The following is a 21,468-nucleotide window of genomic DNA, read 5'->3' as shown; positions in this document are numbered from 1 at the left end:
CCAGACTTCTTACCATAAGAACATTTGATACGCAAAATTCCTATATATTTAACATGCATTCACTATGATGCCTGGAATGCGCTCCCGAGGGAGGTGGTGGAGAGGAAAATGGTGACAGAAAAAAAAAACAATTATGGGATGAACACTGAGGATCTCTAATTAGAAAATAATGAGTATATATTGAAGAACTAAAGCCAGTACTGGGCAAACTTGTATGGTCTGTGTCTTGTAAATGGCCATTCAGTTGAGGATGGGCTGAGGACGGGTTAGATGAGCTGGAGTGTGCTTTGACAGAGACTCCAGTAGATGGAACCTAAGCTTAGTACCGGGCAGAACTCTGGGTTTCTGGCACAGAAATATCTATAAAAAAAGACAATTTAAATTAAATCATGTACGGTTGGGCAGATTGGATGAACCATTCGTGTTTTTATCTGTCATCATTTACAGTATTCGTGGGGGGGTTCTGTTCCAGGAACCCCCGCGAATGTTGAAAAACCGCAAATACGTTTTTTAGGCAGGGGAGACAGGAGAGGGCAGCCAGAGCGCCACGAGTGAAAGAAATCACTCGCGGTATGCTCCGACCGCCTTTTCCTGTACTAAAGTTGGGCCTCACCAATCAGGAGCTGCTTTGACACGCAACTCCTGATTGGTGAGGCCCGACTTTAGTACAGGAAGAGGCGGTCGGAGCATACCGCGAGTGATTTCCTTCACTCGCCATCACTCCGGCTGCCCTCTCCTGCCTCCCCTTCGCGGTCAGAAAATACCACGAATGACCAGGACCATGAATTTGTGGGGGAACACTGTACTGTTACTATATATATTTATATAGTGTGTGTGTAAAGTATATATCATATTTATGTATGGATATGTACATATACAACATAAAATATTTGTATGCATGTTTGTGTGCTTGTGTGGATATGTACAGATGAACATATTAATGAACACAGAGAACTCAATATATAAATTGATTTCTAATGGTTTTACCCTATTTATTGGCCTGAAATCATACATTCATACTTATATATGTATATAAATATATATAGGATGTGTGTATATTATATATTGGTTAAACACAAATAACACATTTAAACATACAGTGATAAAACTTTCTAGTCTTGTTAGCCAAATAAAAATAGATCAAAAATATGGTTTGCTTCATTCAGTTATCTAAGTGATTATCTAATAAAAAATATGACAACAACACAGGTAAAAAGTCAGTTGTGCCCACATAATGAAAACAGTATAAATATAGTGGTTTTTACTATTTCTAGAAAAGAAAAGAAAAGTTACCTTTATTACAAACTGGAAGTCATATAGAAACAACCCTACAATATGTAGTGCGAGAGATATTTACGAAATATAATGCATGGATGTTCTGTTCTAGTTTTTAGTTGGTCCAAGGCCTTCTGCACCCACAGGGCTTTTCACTGTCCGAGACAACTGTTCCATGACCCTCAGTGTGAAAATATGCTTTATTGAGTTCCAACAGATCCGCTTCTTTAGTTGATGTTTTACACAGCGGTCCAAAACTGGGGGCCACATTGCCATACACCGGACAACCTTTATAAAATAAAAGTTGAGCGCGTGGAGTTGATACTCTTCACTCTTTCTTCCCAGTTCTCTTCGGGTACAGCTTTTAAAATGTTGTATACGATGATGGCAAGAGGCCATGCTTTTTCTTGATGGAATCTTTTTTTCTAGTGTTTTTTCTTCCTCAGGAAGAACCTGGAAAGGAAACAAGACCAATCTGAGAGCAAAAAAACGTTTTGACTTACTTTGGCTCTTAATAACACAGCTTGTAAGGTTGAACACAAGTTGCATTATTGACTTAATATGGGAGTTACGAACCTGCAATGCTGACACCACAGGTTAGCGACTCTTGCTGGAAATTAAGCTGCAGTAAAATGAAGTACTTTACCACATTTTAGTAACTACCCTTTATAAAAGAACAATGTCATAGAAAAGACTTTCATTTCGTGTCTATGAAGCTCTCCATTTCCAATCTCATCCAATTAGCTACTTTCTCTGTTTGGTAAAGTCAATCTGGGGTAGAGGATGTCTGAAACAAGGGTTCTCAGTTTTGACCAAAATTGAATCGGTAGCCAAAATTTGCTGCTCAGTTTTAGCCAAAACCAAAAATGGCAACTTCCCCTTGTAGAGAGTGGGTCCTCTTGGACCCCCGCAACTGCAACCCCTCCCCCCTCCCACACTTCCTGAAGGACCTCCCTGGGCCTACCTTTAAATATCCTGGTGGTCATGTCCTTTTTCAGGAAGGAGCAATCCACAGTCGGCTCTGCCCATGCCCGTTCCAATCTGAAAATAGCTACCAGGATTTCCCGGGCAGTGACGTGAGGCTGCAACAGGAAGTCGCAGCAGCTATGTTGAATGAGGAACTGGTAGGGGCAGGAAAGAATTGGTAGGAAGCAGAAGGGGGCAGGTGATCAGCTTGGCAGGACCTGCTTTCTGCCAGTTTGGTGGGGGGTTGCTATCACAGTGGACCTGCTCTCTGCCATGGAGTGGTAGCCTGGGAAAGCTTATTCTGGCAGTGCTTGAGCTGGGGCTGGGGGCAGGCAGAGAGTGTTTGGTTTCAGCCAAAAATACACAGGCATTTTTGTCTGACACCGAAGCATACACACAAAAAAGAGGAAATAGCAATCTCAATGACTTTGTTGTTCCTATGTAAATAACCCAAATTACTAGCATTTTTATTTGTTTAAATGGAGCAAAAAGACCTCAGCAAGAGGGACAGACCGCCAAGATAAATCATATAGCGGAAACAGTGCCTCAGATCTGACTTCAATCATCAGCCGAAAAACCTCTGAAATCAGTGGCATGTCATCCGGCTATTAAAGGACATGCCAGAAGCCCCTGTGTTTGCTTTTCAGCGACATCGGAATATTGAAGAAATAATTCGGAGCCCTCCACTCCAACCCCCTACCAACAGGGTTATCATGGGGTGTGTGGCAACTGTCAGTGGTGTTCTCTAACCATTGTAGGAAATAAATGGACACATCCCACTACGGGAATGGTTATACCATCTAAAGAAGTAACTAACTGTAACACCACCAATGTCGTTTATATTATTCAATGCCCCTGTGACAAGATTTACGTAGGCAGGACGCAGTGCTCAATTAAGACACGTATGAATGAACCTAAATCCAGAGTTCATACGGTAACGGATATGGCACCTATAGTAAATCATTGGGTCCAAAAGAAACATTCATGGCTTGATATAAAGTGGCGTATTATAGACTCTGTAAAAAATGCGGAAGGAGGGTGGGAATTATAAAAAAGCTCTTAACATAAAAGAACAAAAATGGATTTACTTGCTAGATGCTTTATCCCCCAATGGATTACACGAGGAGATCGATTGGATGTCCTTAGTGTGACTTTATCTATAGTCCCTCGTAGTTTTTGCTGATGCAATGCTTGGGGGGTGGTTCTCTCAAAGGGTTTAAAAAACCGGATATGATGACAGACGCTCTAAAATCAGAATGATAGCATATCGAACGGAGCGAGTTCTACTGAACAAAACAGTAAGCTGAAATTTACTATTACTATAACATAAGATGTGGGGCTTGATTAGCCATATTAAATTAATTAAGATCATTTGAAATTATATAATGGGTGAATGCTTGATATTTAAATACATTTAATGTTTTACAGATATAAATAAGGGAGCCTCGACCCTGAGGAAAGCGTGTGAAACATGGACATGTTGGTGGAGGCGCTCCCCTCTTTAAAATAAAGCTTACAAGCTAAGTGAAAGTTTTATACTCACTATTTATATTAAAACTATTGACATAAAAAGAATTAAAGGAAAAATATATATAAAAAAAACGTTATATTTTGATCCAATGAGATCCTATGAAGATTGGGTTCGGTGAGCTCTGTTCACCAGAACCAACGGGAGATCAACCCTCTGAGGATCGAGTATCCGAGTATCAAAGTATTTCCTTATGAATATCTATTTATGAATGTGTGAAGATTATATTCAACCGGATGTTTTTGATATAAATTTTATGGACTAATTCCGGTTATAAGTATAGCCACTAGAGTAACTTTCTATAAATAACATAGAAACAGCCCAGAAAAAGCAGCACTTATCTTAAGTCCCTACGGAGTGTCTCCGTTTCACCCAACGGGCTTCTTCAGGCTGCAAGTCTGTCTCTGTCTGACACAATGTTGTGGCATGCTCTAAACAGGCCGAACTTTCCCCGTGCCACCAAAACGTGACAGAACCCAGATTGTGGTCTGGTTTCAGGGACGAAGCCGTAGCCGGACTAAAATTTGGTCAGCCTCTAATGTTATGCAGATGACAGACCCGCGGCCCATAGGGAGGTGGTATATATAGAGAAAGACGAGACAGAATTTCTCCATTTAAAAGTGTTACTGTCATTCATTCCTGTTCTGTAATCATGATTTTGACTACAGTGGGATTTTAATAAAAATTACATAAACACACACTTACAGGTGTAAACCTGTTTAGTTTTCTATTTTAATATCATCTAAACCAGATGTGTCCAACCTTTTGGCTTCCCTGGGCTGCATTGACCCAAAAAAATGTTTCTGGGGCCGCGCAAACGCTGCAGCAAGACAGAGGAGGGAACCGGCAAGACGGTAAACACCCGGGGGCAGCAGAGGAAAACACTGCATCGCCCTCGACCAGGGCCACACAAAATACATCACAGGGCCGCAGGTTGCACACCCCTGATCTAAACTAATCTAATCTAATACAAGATTTCTGAATCGCTCCAATACCATTTAGTTCAAGGCGATATGCATCAGAAAGAAGCCATAATAATTCTTTGGATTAAAAGATAGCCATACAGTTCTTTAGACATAAACACTAGCTTTCCAATCTATCATATAAAAATGTTTTACGCATTTTACGAAATCTCCAATAACTCATTTCTGTCCTTATTTGCCTGGGCAAATCATTCCAAACAACATTAGCGGCATGCGTAAAGGAGGAGTTAAATTGACGTTTAAAATGTAAACCTCTAAAAGGGGGAAACTGCGAAAAAATAAGGTACTACTCAGTCTATTAGATGGATAATGCAAATGTGAAAAGAACAAAGGGGTCCTTTCATTAAGGTACGCTAACTGATTTAGCGCGCGCTAAATGCTAAGGCATCCCTTATATCCTATGGGCGCTTTGCATTTAATGCGCGCTGAATCGGTTAGTGCAGCTTAATAAAAGGACCCCAAAGAGAGATGATCAGAAGCCTCTGCCTCTATAATATAATAAATCAAACAGTTTTAAACTCTATGGGCCTCTTTTGCAAAACGGTTTAGCGCGGGCCGCTGCGGTAACGGCCCCAAAGCCCATAGAGATTTAAAGGGCTTCGGGGCTGTTGCCACACGGCAGCCAATAGCGCCGCTTTGTTAAAGAGGGGGGTATATATTTCTCTATAGGCAGCCGATGGAGTTTCTTATAGGAGATATGATAACGTTTCTATATTCTATAAGCAAAATGTTGTGGTTGCTGTGTTAGTCCATAGTATCAAGAAATAAAAACAAAAAAAAAAACCCCAAATCACCTTATTTCCTTTGTTTTTTGTTTTATTTCTTGATACTACCTTGGAAAGTGGACTAACACAGCAACCACATCATTTCGCTTATAGAATATAGAAACGTTATCATATCTCCTCAAGCCATAATATCAACTTCACTGCAGTATTTTGAATCAGCTGCAATTTTGTTTTTTTAAAACCATTTTTGAGTTTAAGGGCTCTTTTTACAAAGGTGCGCTAGCGTTTTTAGTGTGCGCTAGCCAAAAAACTACCGCCTACTCAAGAGGAGGCGGTAGCAGCTAGCGCGTGTGGTATTTTAGCATGCGCTATTCCGCACGAAAGGCCCTAATGCACCTTCGTAAAAGGAGCCCTAAGTTCAAATACGAAAAATTATAATAGCTGAGTTGTAATAATATTAACGTTTGTAGGGACCAAAGATAACTGATTATTAACCCATAAAAGTTTTGTCTCGTTTGTATTTAATTTCAGCTTGCAGGACAGTTTTCCAGTACAATCCCCGATCTTAACATTGACGTCTGCGATATCCCCATCTACTGGAATTAATGAAAAAAAATATCATCAACCTAAGACAGGGGTAGGCAATTCCGGTCCTCGAGAGCCCGAGCCAGGTCATGTTTTCAGGATATCCACGATGAATATGTATGAGATGGATTTGCATGCACTGCCTCCTTGAGATGCAAATCTATCTCATGCATATTTATTGTGGATATCCTGAAAACATGACCTGGTTCCGACTCTCGAGGACTGGAATTGCCTACCTCTGAAAGAAAATAAAAGATCTTCACCCGACACAACCATTGTCCGCACAGAACTCATAAAAATACTAAAAAGTTTAGGAGAAAGAGAAGAACCCTGTGGAACTCCACAAAAACAGTTCCGACTTTTAGAGAAAACCTGGTCCTTGATTACACAATAACTCCGATTTGTAAGAAATTCCTTGAGCCATTTAGGGCCTCTTCTATTAAACTGCACTAGCAGTTTCTAGCGCAGGGAGCCGCGCTGAATGGCCTGCACTGCTCTCGCCGCTCCTATGAGCGTCGGGAGCAGCGCAGGTCATTCAGCACGGCTCTCTGCGCTAAACACTGCAGTTTAATAGAAGAGGGGGGTTAATAATGGATCCATACAAATGCAAATCACCCCCCTCCATTTTACAAAACCGTAGCATGGCTTTATGCGCCGACCGCAGCAGTAATAGCTCCGACGCTCATATGAGCATCGGAGCTGTTAACCCCGCGGCCAGCACTACAGACCGCGCACTGATATCAAATTGTAATAATATGGATTTGATATCAAATTAGAAACATAGAAACATGATGGCAGATAAAGGCCAAATGGCCCATCTAGTCTGCCCATCCACAGCATCCACTATCTCCTCCTCTCCCTATTGGCTAAGGCTCTTAACATTTGCATCTCCTCTTCCTATAGGGTAAGGCTCTGCACCTGCATTGTGAGGTCATAGAGCTGCCCATCCGCAGTAACCATTATCTCTTTCTCTCTCTGAGAGATCCCACTGCCTATCCCAGGCCCTTTTGAATTCAGACACTGATGACCCAAACTCAACCAATACTTCACTCTTGATTTTAATATTAACAATAACAGCTCAGAGTGCGTGTTCTGCAGGTTTTCTGTCATGAGAGCAAAAGAGCCTGTCTTTTGCAGATATAACTTGCCTTACAGTTCTTTCATGTTCCCTGATGAAAGTCGCTTTGAAATATGAAAGTCAATATCAATGAACTGAAGTCTCAATCTACTTTTTCTTCCACCCACTCTCTGCCGCATGAGGACAGTGGTACGAAAGCTTAGGCAGATGTGAATTTAATATAAACAGTCTCACTGAGAGCTTGCCTGTTGCTTTGTATTCCGTGTAGCTTGTTAAAGAAGACAAGTGATTGGCTTTCTTTGGGTGCCCACGTCTTTTGGAAATTCTCAATGTAAACAAGAAGATGTGTAAAGAATCTTTCACTATACAGTATAATTGGTTACTTGGTAAATTGATTGATTTATTCAATTTTGTAAACTGTTCTCCCAGGGGAGATCAGAACAGTTTACATGAATTAATTCAGGTACTCAAGCATTTTTCCCTATCTGTCCTGGTGGGCTCACAATCTGTCTAAGGTACCTGGGGCAATTAAGTGCCTTTCCCAGGGACACAAGGAGCAGTGTGGGTTTCAACCCACAACCTTTGGGTCCAGAGGCTGTAGCTATAACCACTGCACCACTCTAGAAATTAAAATGTAACATAAGTGAGCCAAGTATAGAACAATGAAGCCATTGTGACATCATTGATGAGGTGGCTCTCCGGCATTGGTAGAATGAGGCATTATGACATCACAATACCAGCTTTGGTTATCAGAGACTGAAATATTTCACACTCTTTATTTATTTATTTATTCAATTTTCTATTCTGTTCTCCCAGGGGAGCTCAGAACGGTTTACATGAATTTATTCAGGTACTCAAGCATTTTTCCCTGTCTGTCTCGGTGGGCTCACAATCTATCTATATTAGAGATGAATTTTTCTTAGGGGGAACTAAGCAAGGAGAGGAGTCAATTGGTGACAACAGGGCATTTGCTAATGAAGAGAAAGTTTTATAAATGCTCAGCACTCAATATAAATATTACTGCTATTTATCATTTCTAAAGCATTGAAAGGTGTACGCAACGTTATATATGTGCATTTAACATGTAATGGATGGACCCTTCTCAGAAGAGCTTACAATCTAATTTAGACAGAGAAACAAGGCATATAGGGTTGGGGACTTTCTCACAGAGAGAATGGTAAGAGTTAAAAGTGACCTTGAAATTAGCTTGGATTTGAATACTGCTAGAGACAGAGCTCAACGTAATGACTCAGGCAGTCTGTGCCAAGCATACAGCGCAGCAAGATAGAAGGGACGGAGTCTGGAGTTGGCAGTGGGTGAGAAAGGTACATGCATATTCTAAAATGCACCAAAATATATTTAAGAAATAGGAGGAAGTCTCTGAATAATATGGTTCATAATACAGTCAAACCTCGGTTTGCGAGTACCGCGGTTTGCAAGTGTTTTGCAAGACGAGCAAAACATTTTCGCAAATCGTGACTCCCAAACCGAGTATTGACTCTATTTGCGAGTCCCCCTGCCCGCAAATAACACCCCCGTGTGGAACCGGCATTGCCCCCCCCTCGCACGAACCAGGATCCCCCACCCAAACTGAAGGCTTACCTCCAATCTGGCACCAGCATGCAGCACAGGAGGTGCCAGTGCCGGTGGCCGAATATCGTGCTTCTTGCCGGACTGGGCCTTGAACATCTGTGCATGCTCAAGGCCTTCTGGCTCTCATTCTCTCTGAGAATCTCAGAGAGAGGTGGGAGCCAGGAGGCCTTGAGCATGCGCAGATGCTCAAAGCCCAGTCATGCATGCAGCATGATCTTCGGGCACCGGCACCTCCTGTGGGTTGGAGCTGCGTGCCAGTGCCAAATTGGTGGTAAGCCTTCAATTTGAACAGGCAGGGGATGCCAGTTCGTGCAGGGGGGGGGGTGCATTCGCTAGGGGGCGATGCTGTTTCGTGGGGGGCAGAGTTTGTGGGTGGGGCGATGCCAGTTCGTGGGGGGGGGGGGATGTGGAAGCACACCAGTAGCCTCAGGGGTGGGAAGGACTTTTGGGGATGTGGTGGGTTGGAGCAGCGCCGGGGGGAGGGGAGGTGGAACCAATCAAGTGAGTTTCCCTTACTTCCTATGGGGAAACTCGCTTTGATATATGAGTAATTTGGTTTACGAGCATGCTTCTGGAACGAATTATGCTCGTAAACCAAGGTTCCACTGTATATCTACTTTATAAGCGTCAACTTTTTTATCATAGTTGAAAAGAGGAGACTAAGAGGGGACATGATCGAAACATTCAAGGTACTGAAGGGAATAGACTTAGTAGATAGAGACAGGTTGTTCATCCTCTCCAAGGTGGAGAGAACGAGAGGGCACTCTCTAAAGTTAAAAGGGGATAAATTCCGTACAAACGTAAGGAAGTTCTTCTTCACCCAGAGATGGGTGGAAAACTGGAAAGCTCTTCCGGAGTCTGTTATAGGGGAAAACACCCTCCAGGGATTCAAGACAAAGTTGGACAAGTTCATGCTAAACTGGAATGTACGCAGATGAGGCTGGATTCATTTAGAGCAGTGGTTCCCAACCCTGTCCTGGAGGAACACCAGGCCAATTGGGTTTTCAGGCTAGCCCTAATGAATATGCATGAAGCAAATTTGCATGCCTATCACTTCCATCATATGCAAATCTCTCTCATGCATATTCATTAGGGCTAGCCTGAAAACCCGATTGGCCTGGTGTTCCTCCAGGACAGGGTTGGGAAGCACTGATTTAGAGCACTAGTCTTTGACCCAAGGGCTGCCGCGGGAGGGGACTGCTGGGTACGATGGACCACAGGTCTGACCCAGCAGCGGCAATTCTTATGTTCTTAAGAGCCTCTTCCAGTCATCTTCAGACTCCTATGTTAAAGTGTCCAGGACGTGTGCAATGCTTAATATGTTAGGTAACATAGCTCAAACTCTAAGCATACTTTGTCAGTACTGCTAAACTGATACAAGCATTACAGTATGCTGTAAAAGTTAACAAACAGCTAGAGAAGTACAATGTTCCAGTACTCAAACAGTTAATGTCTCTCTCTTGGAACTTAATTACACTCTTTGAAGACAACTTGATTGTTCCCTCTTCAGCAGCTAAGGCTCAATTTGCAATGCTGAAGATTTAAGATGATGTAGTACTTGGCTTAGAAAGGCTTCTGCATAATTGAACTATAAACTCATAGTCCCATGTCCTCCCCCCACCACGCTTGATTTCCCACCGATGTTTCATTCGTTGAACTGTGTCGATGGCTGATGTTTCTTAAAAATGGCTGCTTTTTCTGTGGCATTGTCAGCCAATGGCAGGGAAGCTTTGAAAATGCTCAGTGACATCGTGAAGTGCTCTGCCTTCATTGAGATTTCAACTGAAATAAAATAATTAGGCCTATTTCTCCATTGTAAATGAACAAGAAGAGGGATTCTAAGGGGCCGTTTTACGAAACAGCATTAAGCACTTAGGGCCAGATTCTATAAAGTGCCTACCTTAATTGCCCAAACCACTTTAATAGTTTCAATTATGAGCTTTAACAAGTTCCAAAGAACACCTCTGCATGATGCCCCCCACCCCACCCCACGCCAGGCACCCTGGAGCCAAATCACCCAGAAATGGCAGGAGGGATGGGGCAAAAGGGATTGGCTTGATCAATTGGCTTGACCAATCAGGGCTTTAGGCTCCTCCCTCAGTATCCTGGATATAGAGGGAGGTGCCTAAGGCCCAATTGACTCAGATGCCTAAGGCCCCACCCCTTGGGAGGGGCCTTAGGTATCTGAACCAATCAGAGCCTCTGGCCCTTCCCTGCGTATCACATGATGCATCGGGAAGGCATTTAGAAAGATGGGCCTGAAGTAGGAGCCTGAGAGAAGGCTTCATGCTTCCAACGTTTTAAAAAGGTATGGGGGAGGTTCGGGGGGGGCATCCGGTGGCAAGAGGGAGTGGGCATCCCTCCTGCCATTTGTTTTGGGTTCAATGGGGGGGGGGATAGTGGTTCGGGGGTTCCTGGCTCAGACGGGTCGCATTTGTCAGAGGTCGTTGGGGTGGGCAGTCATCAGCGGTGGAGGACTTTTTTCCATTTTTAAAAAATGGGACGGATAACATGCAAAATATCTGTGCCATCGACAAATTGATTTTTACGATCGCTAAAACCCCATTTGGAATAGCCAAGCAATGCTAGGGCATCAATTGCTTGGCTATTTTACCTGGGGTTTTAGCATGGCCGGATCGGAAAATGGGTGATCGAGGGGGGAAAACACGCGGTGGGCCATTTTGTGTATCGGGTTAGTAACAGCGAACATTGGTAAAGCTGTGAAAACAGGTTTAGTGACGATCGCCGACTTTAGTGCATCTAGCCCCATATCTTGCAAATAGCACTGAAAAATCAAAGCAGAAAAAAATAAGCATGGAACGCTACTCTATAAACAGCACTTTAACCCTTCCCCCCTTTAAGAAAACTCTGAAAGCAGTTTTAGCACTGGCCGGCGCACTGAATTCTCTGCGCTGCTTCCGATGCCCATAAGAACTCTATGAGCATTGGAGCAACGCAGAGCATCCAGCACGCCGGCCGACGTTAGAAAGTGCTTTTGTGGTTTTCTTAAAGGGGGGGTAAGTTAGGCACCGTTTATAGAAGACCACTTAGGGCTGGGATCACAATTAGCGTTACACCAACCGAACACTGATAAAAATCGTCATGCCTAAATTAAGCGTGGATCCAGCGCATTCCCGGTTATAGAATGCATGTGCTTATTCTATAACTGCACGCATAAACCTCCCATGGCCACACGCCCCTTTTTGGAGACGCGTGTAAAATTTGCACCGATATCTCAGTGACTAAATATGCGTGCGTAAATTCTAATTAATTCCAATTATCATCAATAATTGTTTATTAGGGACCCAGTTATCACTGCCGATTGGCTTGTTTATTCAGTTAAATTGCATGTGCAAATTGAGTGCGTGCAATTCTAATGACCATATTTAGATTTTGGGGGTTGATGAACGACTATGACCAGTTTGCTGCCCACCCCATAACCAGTTCCTCATGGCTTATTCAACTGAATGGGAGTCGTCTCTGCCATCATCTGTACGTTGAGGTACTCAGGGCTAGAAGCACTAAAGTCTGGGATCATCTAACGATCGTCGCTAAACCGGTTTGACTGTTTTAGCGGCCGATCAAATTTGTTTGACCCGATGCGCTGCTTGGTTTTCCGTGCAGTTGTACATTCTCCAATTCTGGCGTGCACATGAGGACATTAATATTAAAACCAGCCGTCCGACTGATGGCCTAACATTGCGTGCCAGAATCGGATCGGTACTACAGACTCGAAAAAACCGTCAGGATAGAATTAAATATCTAGTTCAAAAATTCAGTCACCAATGCCCAAACCAAAACTTATACTCTACTTTACTTAATACTGAAATCTTGTAGCAGAGAGGCCATCGTAGGGGTTCAACATTCAGATCAAAGGATCTCTTGACACACCGTGATTTCAAATCCCAATCCTGAGATTAAACTTCTAATCATATGTCCTCTCTGTTCAACTATCCATTTCAACAAAACCTTCTACAAGTTTATTAAAATTTTTTTATTTCAAATAGTTTTTTATTGATTTTATAAGAGAAAATATAGTTCCAACAAGACCCTTAGCAACATACACCAGTATCATATATAACTAAGGCCCTCTTTTACTAAGGTGCGCTAACCAATTAGCGTTCGCTAAACACTAACGTGTGTACGATAGTCTATGGACGCATTAGCATTTAGCGCGCACTAATTCAATTAGCATGCGCTAATTGGTTAGCTCACCTTAGTAAAAGAGGGGGTAGGTTTTATATGATGGCAACTGTGTGTTACAAGAGATCCTGTGATATTTTACTCTACCCTGTACATTCTAGGGTAACTGTGTTACCCGACAGGTCTCCCTGTTTTTTTTTTTCATTTTTTTTCCTATGGGCACAGATGTTGTGCCCATTAAAAAAAATGCCATTCCATGCAGGCCCCCCTCACCAATGATGCCCCCTCCCCAATGCCCCCAAATCAAAAATAGAGGTAGCAGGGATGCCTACTCCCTCCTGCCACTGCGTACCCCCCCCCCCTCTGGCCAAACTGACCCCCCCCAATGTCTCTCTCCCTCCCCTTCCCCACTTTACCAAACATTGGCAGGAGGGATGCTGATTCCCTCCTGCCACTGGATGCCCTCCGGTCCCCCCCCCCCACCAAACTCCCCTACACCCCCAAACCTCCTCCATACCTCAAATCTAGATGAAAGCAGGAGGGATGCCCAGTCCCTCCAAAATGGCAGACCTTCCCCTTCCCGGTGCATCCTGGGATGCACAGGGAGGGGCCCAGGGCCCTGATTGGCTTAACTGGGGGTCGTCAGGGGGTCATTGGGACAGGGGCCGTCATCGGGAAGGGGCGGCATGCTTTTTTTTTTTTTTAAATTGGGTAGATATTGTTTATGTGTAACACAAGCACAACATCTGTGCCATTAAAAAAAAGAAAAAAGCCACAACAGCTGAGTGGGCTTACCCAAACCGGCTCTGTGCATGTGTCAAAATCACTTTCACAGCAACTGATCGGATGGGATTACAGCGAACCTCCACGCAAATCATTTGCATGCAAACTTGTTGGAACACTGGCTGTTGTTTCAAAATCAGCCCAAAAATCGGCCCACAGCGACCCACATGGTCATAGCCACCGTGTTTTGTGTATCCAGCCCTCAGTTCTAAGCAACATCGAAGCCCACACTGAATGAGAGTTAATCATATCCACTTAGGGTTATCTCTGAACCTGGATCCCCCCTGAGAGGCTGATTCGGTTTGGGTTTTCCCTGTTTATGTATGTACTTCGGGCCCTGCCTTTCCTAGAAACTGCAGTATACAAGTCCATGGACGTGGTACAGTAAAACCGTATTCGCTGATTCTTTGTTGTATCTGTATTCACTGATTGTAACTATTCGCTGATTGTCCAGCCCTTCTTTGTTGTGAACCGCCTCAAACTTCTACGGCTTTGGTGGTATATAAGAAATAAAATAATAATAATAATAAAACTAGAACTGGATCAGCCTTCAGGGCTTGACCTGGATTAGAGGACTGCCCGACAGCCCTATCTATCAGAATACAGTGGCCAAACTTATTTTTGGAAAGAGAAAGTACGACCATGTTTCCCCATTGCTGAGAAAACTCCATTGGCTTCCGGTCCATCATTGGATACAGTTCAAGTGTGCATGTGTGGTTTTCATACTCCTTTATGGAATATTTGACTCTTGGATTCCCCTTAGTGGGAATTCCTTTAGATCCTGCTATTCAAGAATTACAACAATTCACAAATTGGCATTTCCTTTTCTGAAAGGTATTAAATGCACTGGGAAGCTTAGTAAATCTTTTACATTTAAATTGGTGAGAATTTGGAATGGACTTCCAGATTCTCTAAGACTGGTAGATCAGTTATTTCAATTTTGAAAAAGTTTAAAAACCTGGTTGTTTTCACAATAGTTAATTTGATTTTAGCTATCATATAGTAATTTTAAGCAATCCAACATACTTTTTTCTAACTTTTTCCATCCATCTAATCCAGGGGTGCAAAGTCCTTCCTCGAGGGCCGCAATCCAGTCTGGTTTTCAGGATTTCCAATAAATCAAATACAAAAATAGGTGTGTATAATAAACAATCTAAGCCAAAACACACCATCAAACTCGCACCAAAGTGAAAATTTTATAAATTTATATGAGTGTATATGAAGGGGAGGCTCCCCTTCATATACATTCATATATATTTATAAAATTTTCACTTCAGTGCGAGTTTGATGGTGTGTTTTGGCTTAGATTTTTCAGGATTTCCCCAATGAATATGCATTGAAAGCAGTGCATGCAAATAAATCTCTTGCATATTCATTGGGGAAATCCTGAAAACCCGACTGGATTGCGGCCCTCGAGGAGGGACTTTGACGCCCCTGATCCAATCTAACCAATTTCTGTTTTTATCCCACAGTTTTTACTTGTTATGTTTCATTTTTTAACGAACTGTAAACCGAGTCAAGCTCCTTAGGGAGTAGATTTGGTATATAAAATGAAGATTAGATTAGATCTCAGAAAGTGGCAGCATGAAATCTCTCACCTACGATGTATGATTCTGCTGTGTTTGGTGCTGATGCTGCTGTTGCCGGATCAGCAGCTGCTGTTGCTGCCGACGCCGGGCAGTCCGCAGCTTTTCAAACCGAGCCTCCATTTCTTCCAGCACCTTCGGAGTATATCGCACCACCAGCTTCACACTGTCCTTTGCAGCTTTCAGAAGTTCCACCGCTTTTTCGTGGTGCTCGCCTTCCACGTTCTGAAAACAAAGAGCAAATTGATTTATTTGGATTAGTTCAAGATGAGTCTGCCATTTCAGGTATTTTCCTGTTCCCAGAGGGCTCACAATCGGCCAGGGGGTGCTGAAAAGTTCTCGGCCCAACCAAGAAGAGAATGATGTAGATATGGCTCAATCAATGATCTGAAATGACGTCAGAAAACATAGAATTTTGTTTTTGCACTTAACGAAATAAGATAACACTCTTTTCAGCTACAGCGGCAAAATAACGCTCAGAATTTAGGAAGTTGGTTGGTCGGGCTGAAAACCTTTCAGCACCCCCTTGTAATTTTGTATCTGAGGCATTGGAGGATTAAAGGCCAGATTCTCAAAACTCACCAGTAAAATCCGGTAAGTTGATGTAGTGGCCGTAATTGGAGTGAGGCGATGCTTAGCATAATAGCATGCAAATTATATGCACGCTATTTGTGCAGAGAATTGCCGGTAGAGAGGGGGAGGAACTTGGCACTTACTCGGAAAAGTAATCGCTAGGCACAGCTCCTTCCTCCTAGCCTTCATGTCTCTGAGCAAAGTTCAACTAGTTAAGACTGAATATTTGTGAAATAATTTTTGAAAATATTATTTATGCATATTTTTCAAGCAGTGACTTTTTTGTATACAACCTCTCCTCCTGTCAAGGCTGCTCCCCTGCCCTGATCAACTAAGCCACATGTCTCCTCGAGTCCTTCCAGCTCAGCTGATTGACTGGTAAGGAGAGCAGCAGAGGGAAATGTTCTCCCCTCCCGCTGACACCCCCCTCATCTGCTGCTGCCTAGCCACACACACACACCCTGTACAAGATCAATAGGAGGGATGCCCACTCCCTGCCCCCTGCACCTTTAAGACAAAGATCAGCAGAAGGGGTGCCACAGGGTCCCCGCCCTCTGCCAACCCTCCACGAACTCCTCCCCCATCTCCCCTAATCAAAATGATGAGCCTTCCCCTTCCCAGTGCATCCTGGGATGCAACAGGGAGGGGCCTATGGCTCTGATTGGTCCAGGTAGTTAAGGCCTCTCCCAAATATTAAGCACATGACAGGGACTCTGAGAAGATTGGGTTTTGTGTCTTAGATCTATGTTACGTGTATGGTCTGCAAATGCTGCCAAATTAGAGTTACAGGATTTTACTTTAGTAAAATATGGACCCCATAGGCTCGCCCCCAGGCCCGCCCAGTTCCACCCTTCCCACTTTGTTATGCCCCAGTCCTGCCCCCAATCCAGCCCTACCCCTGCCCCAACCTCACCTCACGCTGCCTGCTCTCCCGCCCGAACAAAGGGCTAGATTCACAAAAGGCACGAATCCAATCCGATCTGTGAGGGATCCGATCCGTGTCCGGGGGGGCTGATTCACAAATCGCCCTCATGCAAATGAGGGCGATCAGAATCACGCCCCTATCCGACTGTCGGGATCGCTCTCTAGCGATCCTAATGCATGCACAGACCATCTATAGATGGTCTGCGCATGCTTAAGAGCAGCGGCCTTTTTTTACATTATGTTTTTGTTTTTACTTTTTCTTTGCGAGCCTGTGGTTTTAACCCGTTTAAACCCGTGGGTTAAAACCATGGGCTTGTAGTGCAGGAGAGTCAGGGTGAAAGCAGGGCGGCAGGAGAGATTCGGGGCAGGCAGGAGAGAACAGAAGATTTGGGGCAGGCAAGAGAGAACAGGAGATTTGGGGCGAGAGTAGGAGATCGGGGCAGGCAGGAGAGAGCAGGAGATTCAGGGCGAGAGCAGAAGATCGGGGCAGGCAGGAGAGAGCAGGAGATTAGGGGCGAGAGCAGGAGATCGGGGCAGGCAGGAGAGAGCAGGAGATTAGGGGCGAGAGCAGGAGAGCGGGGCAGGCAGGAGAGAGCAGGAGATTAGGGGCGAGAGCAGGAGATCGGGGCAGGCAGGAGAGAGCAGGAGATTAGGGGCGAGAGCAGGAGATCGGGGCAGGCAGGAGAGAGCAGGAGATTAGGGGCGAGAGCAGGAGATCGGGGCAGGCAGGAGAGAGCAGGAGATTAGGGGCGAGAGCAGGAGATCGGGGCAGGCAGGAGAGAGCAGGAGATTAGGGGCGAGAGCAGGAGATCGGGGCAGGCAGGAGAGAGCAGGAGATTAGGGGCGAGAGCAGGAGATCGGGACAGGCAGGAGAGAGCAGGAGATTCGGGGCAAGATCAGGAGATCGGGGCAGGCAGGAGAGAGCAGGAGATTAGGGGCGAGAGCAGAGAAGCAGGGCAGAGAGCAGGGCGGCTGAAGGCAGGGCAGTCGGAAAGGACCTCAGCAACTGGGCCTCAGCAGTCGCTTATTTTTGGATCGTCCAGCCCAGTTGGTGTTGCTTTTTTATTTTAGTAAATCGCTTCCTGCCTGCATTTGAATGCCATTCCCCCTCATTTGCAGGCATGGATCGGAGAATGATCGGGACAGAGGTTAGTGAATCGGGTCAGAGGGAAATTGGATTGTAAGGGGGTTGCTAAGCAGTCAGAAGTTGATCGGTGGGCTTAGTGAATCTAGCCCAAAGTGCCAGGTTTTGAAAAGCTGTCCGGACCCCCGGTCATATCCTCGAAAAGGAGGACATGTCCAGGCGTCTGGTAACCTGCGCCAATGAACCATGAGCCCTGTAATGTTTCTTCTATTTATTTATTACAATATACTAATTATTTTTATGAAGAAAATTTACCCAAGGTTGTGAGCAGCTCTTATGTGACAAACCTTTTCCTCTCTCTCATTGAAAACACCAGCTGTTGTCTGAGGCTGCCCCATCCCACTCTCCATTTCTTTCTCTGTTCTGGTTATTTTTATTCTGATTTGTGATTCATTTTGAACAGGTTTGCTTCCTAGAAAGAAAAGCTCTGGGAGAAACCACTACTGCAAACGAATGAAGTAAGATACAGAAGAGAGCTCTGTTTATCCCGTTCCACATACCACTCCATTAACAGAAAGCAGCTGGTCTCCACGCTTGAGTCCTCCGTGCCGCTCTGCCACGCCTCCAGGAATGATGCGGGAAATGTAAATCGGGGAATTCTGTTCTTTTCCTCCCATCACGTTGAAGCCCAGGCCTTCATCGGTCTTTGGGAGCTCCACCACACGAGGGTGAGAATGACCTTCACTGGCCGCAAAGGCAGCAACGGTTGCCTGGTAGAAAGCAGAGTTACTTTGAGCTGTACTGGTTGATGTGACCATTGTAAGTCCTATTCTGTGGTTATTAAGCACCATTTACGTATGTTTAAATGCCCACCTCTTTGAGAGTGCTTTTCACTCCTAACTCCTCTCACCTTGGGTACTGCATCCCCAATCCTATATGTCATGTCTGTCTGTCCAAGTTAGATTGTAAGCTCTTCAGAGCAGGGACCATCAATAAATGTCAGCCCACCTCTTTGAGAGTGCTTTCGACTCCTAACTCCTCTCGCCTTGGGTTCTGCATCCCCAACCCTATTTGTCAGGTCTATAGGCGCTCTTTTATTCAAAAGAACTTCATTGGTCCACCCCTACTGCGGTCTCACTAGATTGAAGGCAAAAATGTAATGGTGCTTTGCCATTTTATGTTTTTTTTTTTTGGGGGGGTGGGGTGGAGGGGCCAAGAATTACCAACTGCTAGAGATCCTTCTGGAACCCATTTTACCTGCATCCTGATTCTGGCCACTGGAATTTCCTTTCATTTTAAATGAGGTTATATCAGGAATATTTTATTTCCTGGAAGCAGGACAAGGTCGGGCTTTTTACTGGGGAGAAAAAAAAAGGGGGGGGGAGTTATTTAATGAATTTGGGCAGGGTTTTTTTTAATTATTTGAATAGTTTGGGGGACACATTTTGGGGTTTTTTCATTCTCTATTGAGATAATGATGATTTTTATATCTATACGTAGCAAAAATATGTGCCGTTAGTTATGGGACTCAGCAAGTTATAACCCATCCCCCCTTTTTTTTATGAAGCCGCGTTAGGTTTGTTTGTTTTTTATCACCGGCCATAGCGGTGAAAGCTCTGACGCTCATAGAATTTCTATGAGCGTCAGAGCTAATACCGCCTTGGCCGGTGATAAAAATGCCAAATGCTGCTTTGTAATAGGGGAGGGGAGAAATTAATTAAATAAATGATATTGTTAAATAAATAGATTTACCTTTTTACAGCGGCCGACGTTCCCTTCCCTATGGTTTGTCAAGAGCTATTTTATCTGATATAGAAGCAGTGCCGGCTGTACATTATAGAGCAAACTCATCACTTAAGTACAAAAAAATCCTATATATTGGCTTTTTAAAAATTCTCTAATAATCAGCGCCGGCTGGTGCACTGACTACTCTGCGCTGCTCCGATGCTCATAGTGCTAGCCGGCGCTAAAAACCACTTGTGCAGTTTTGTAAAAGGGGTGGGGGGGAATGTTTGTTTCTTTTACTAATCTTTTATACATATTTGATGTTATTTTATGCACTGCATAAATTTAATAACCTGCATTTTAATTATTTATCAGCAGATGTAGAGACATCGTAACCTTTTGCTATCTTCGCGACCACTGAATAATAATTAGCACAAGAGCCAGCGTCTTGAAAATGAAGTTCAACGAGGGAAATTAAGTCATGGCCCTGAAGGAGTCTGGGCAAAGATATTTATTTCACCTTCTCCTCCAAATAGAATAAGAGCTCATTTACGTCTTGCAATGGAGTTGAGCTTCTAAAACCCGGTGGGGGCTACTCTGTCAAGAAAGGATCGACATTTATGTGGCAAATATCAGCTGCCAGTGGTCAGAGGCATTAAGGCCAGGATTCTGTAGAAAAATGGCACCAGCCGCAGGTCCATGATTCTTAGGCACTGTTGACAGAATCTTGCCTGGTGGCACCTAGATTAAAAAAACTTAGGCGCCAGAAATGTAGGCCATGGTTTTAAAGGCCTACGTTTCGGGCGCCTAAGTTTTTGGAGAACCACACTTAACGGCACCTAAGTCATGCTCCGCCCATAAAAACACCCACTTAGGCATTAGGTGCGGCTAAGCTCCATGCGATAGGTGCCTGCCCTTTATAGAATCGGGAAATCGCCTATCTCCCAATTAAATCTTTTTTTTCCCAATTATTGAAGCTATTAAGGGGATTTTGCCGATTAAGTTAGGTGCTTAACTTTAGGCGCCATTAAGAGAATCTGGGTCTAAATATCCAGTTCTTTGGAGCTGGCTAACACAGATGATTAAGTCCGATATTCAGCACTTTACCAATTCTGGGTTATTGCATTAAGGCCCCATTTTATCAAGCTACGTTAGGGCTTTTTATCACCGGCTGCTGCAGTAAAAACTCCGATGCTCACAGAATTCTTATGAGCGTCGGAGCTTTTACCACAGCGACTGGCAATAAAGCCCCCTAACACGGTGTGATAAAAGGAGGCCTAACATAGGCCTGGCCTATGGTCCAGCTGCCTTGTATAGGCCTACTCTTACCATCTGTTGTAAAATTCTTACTTCTTCTTGTTCCTGTACCCAAGGGTAGGAACCCTACGGAAGCAATGCCCACGGACTCTTGAGGCATAACAGTCAAAGAACGTCACAAGATCACCTGATCTGTGTTGCCGTGTGTGGGTTGACAAGCATCACCACGGAGAGTCTGAGGGCTTCCGATAGCTCTTTAATGACCGACCAGCGCTCGGCTAGATCAGAATTGGGTTTGCAGTGGTTGTGGTGGGCCCAATCAACACTTCCAAGCTGCTAAATGGATCTGTTTTGAAACAAGTTGTGAAAGAAGTGATGCCACGATCCTCAGTGTCTCTCAAGAAGAATTTAGGTGCCGGGAGCACCACAGAGTAGACTAACCTTGGTTCTGTGCTAATCTAGATAAAGGATGTGTTCCTCAGCCTAGGAGAGTTATTTTCAGGGTTTCTTATGCATTTTGTGGCTCAAATATTCAATTAGTATTGTAGACCGACTGTTGGATCATGTGAACCTGTTTACATGATGAAGAACATGGAAAGATCCTGCTTGCCCTGGATCAGTAGCACGGAATCTTTGAGATTCTGCCTGGAATCTTACTAC

General features: G+C 44.1%; 1 protein-coding gene across 3 annotated transcripts in view; it reads right to left on the bottom strand.

Annotated features, from left to right (window-relative positions):
- Window positions 1-797: 797 nt before the first annotated feature.
- LIN7A (lin-7 homolog A, crumbs cell polarity complex component) overlaps window positions 798-21,468 on the bottom strand; it is a 75,453-nt gene continuing 54,782 nt past the window's right edge. For 2 of the 3 annotated variants that reach the window (XM_033951909.1, XM_033951911.1), the window contains exons 4-6: window positions 18,387-18,596; window positions 15,262-15,470; window positions 798-1,728 (exon numbers count right to left, since the gene is read on the bottom strand). In XM_033951909.1, coding sequence (XP_033807800.1) covers window positions 1,701-1,728; window positions 15,262-15,470; window positions 18,387-18,596 — 447 coding nt within the window. In that variant the 3' untranslated portion in view covers window positions 798-1,700. Of the gene's footprint in view, window positions 1,729-15,257; window positions 15,471-18,386; window positions 18,597-21,468 lie in introns of all 3 variants that reach the window. The other variant, XM_033951910.1, reaches the window with a different exon arrangement.

This window comes from Geotrypetes seraphini, chromosome 7 (assembly GCF_902459505.1).
Source record: "Geotrypetes seraphini chromosome 7, aGeoSer1.1, whole genome shotgun sequence".
Taxonomy (NCBI): Eukaryota; Metazoa; Chordata; class Amphibia; order Gymnophiona; family Dermophiidae; genus Geotrypetes; species Geotrypetes seraphini.
This window is presented reverse-complemented; position numbering and strand designations above follow the sequence as displayed.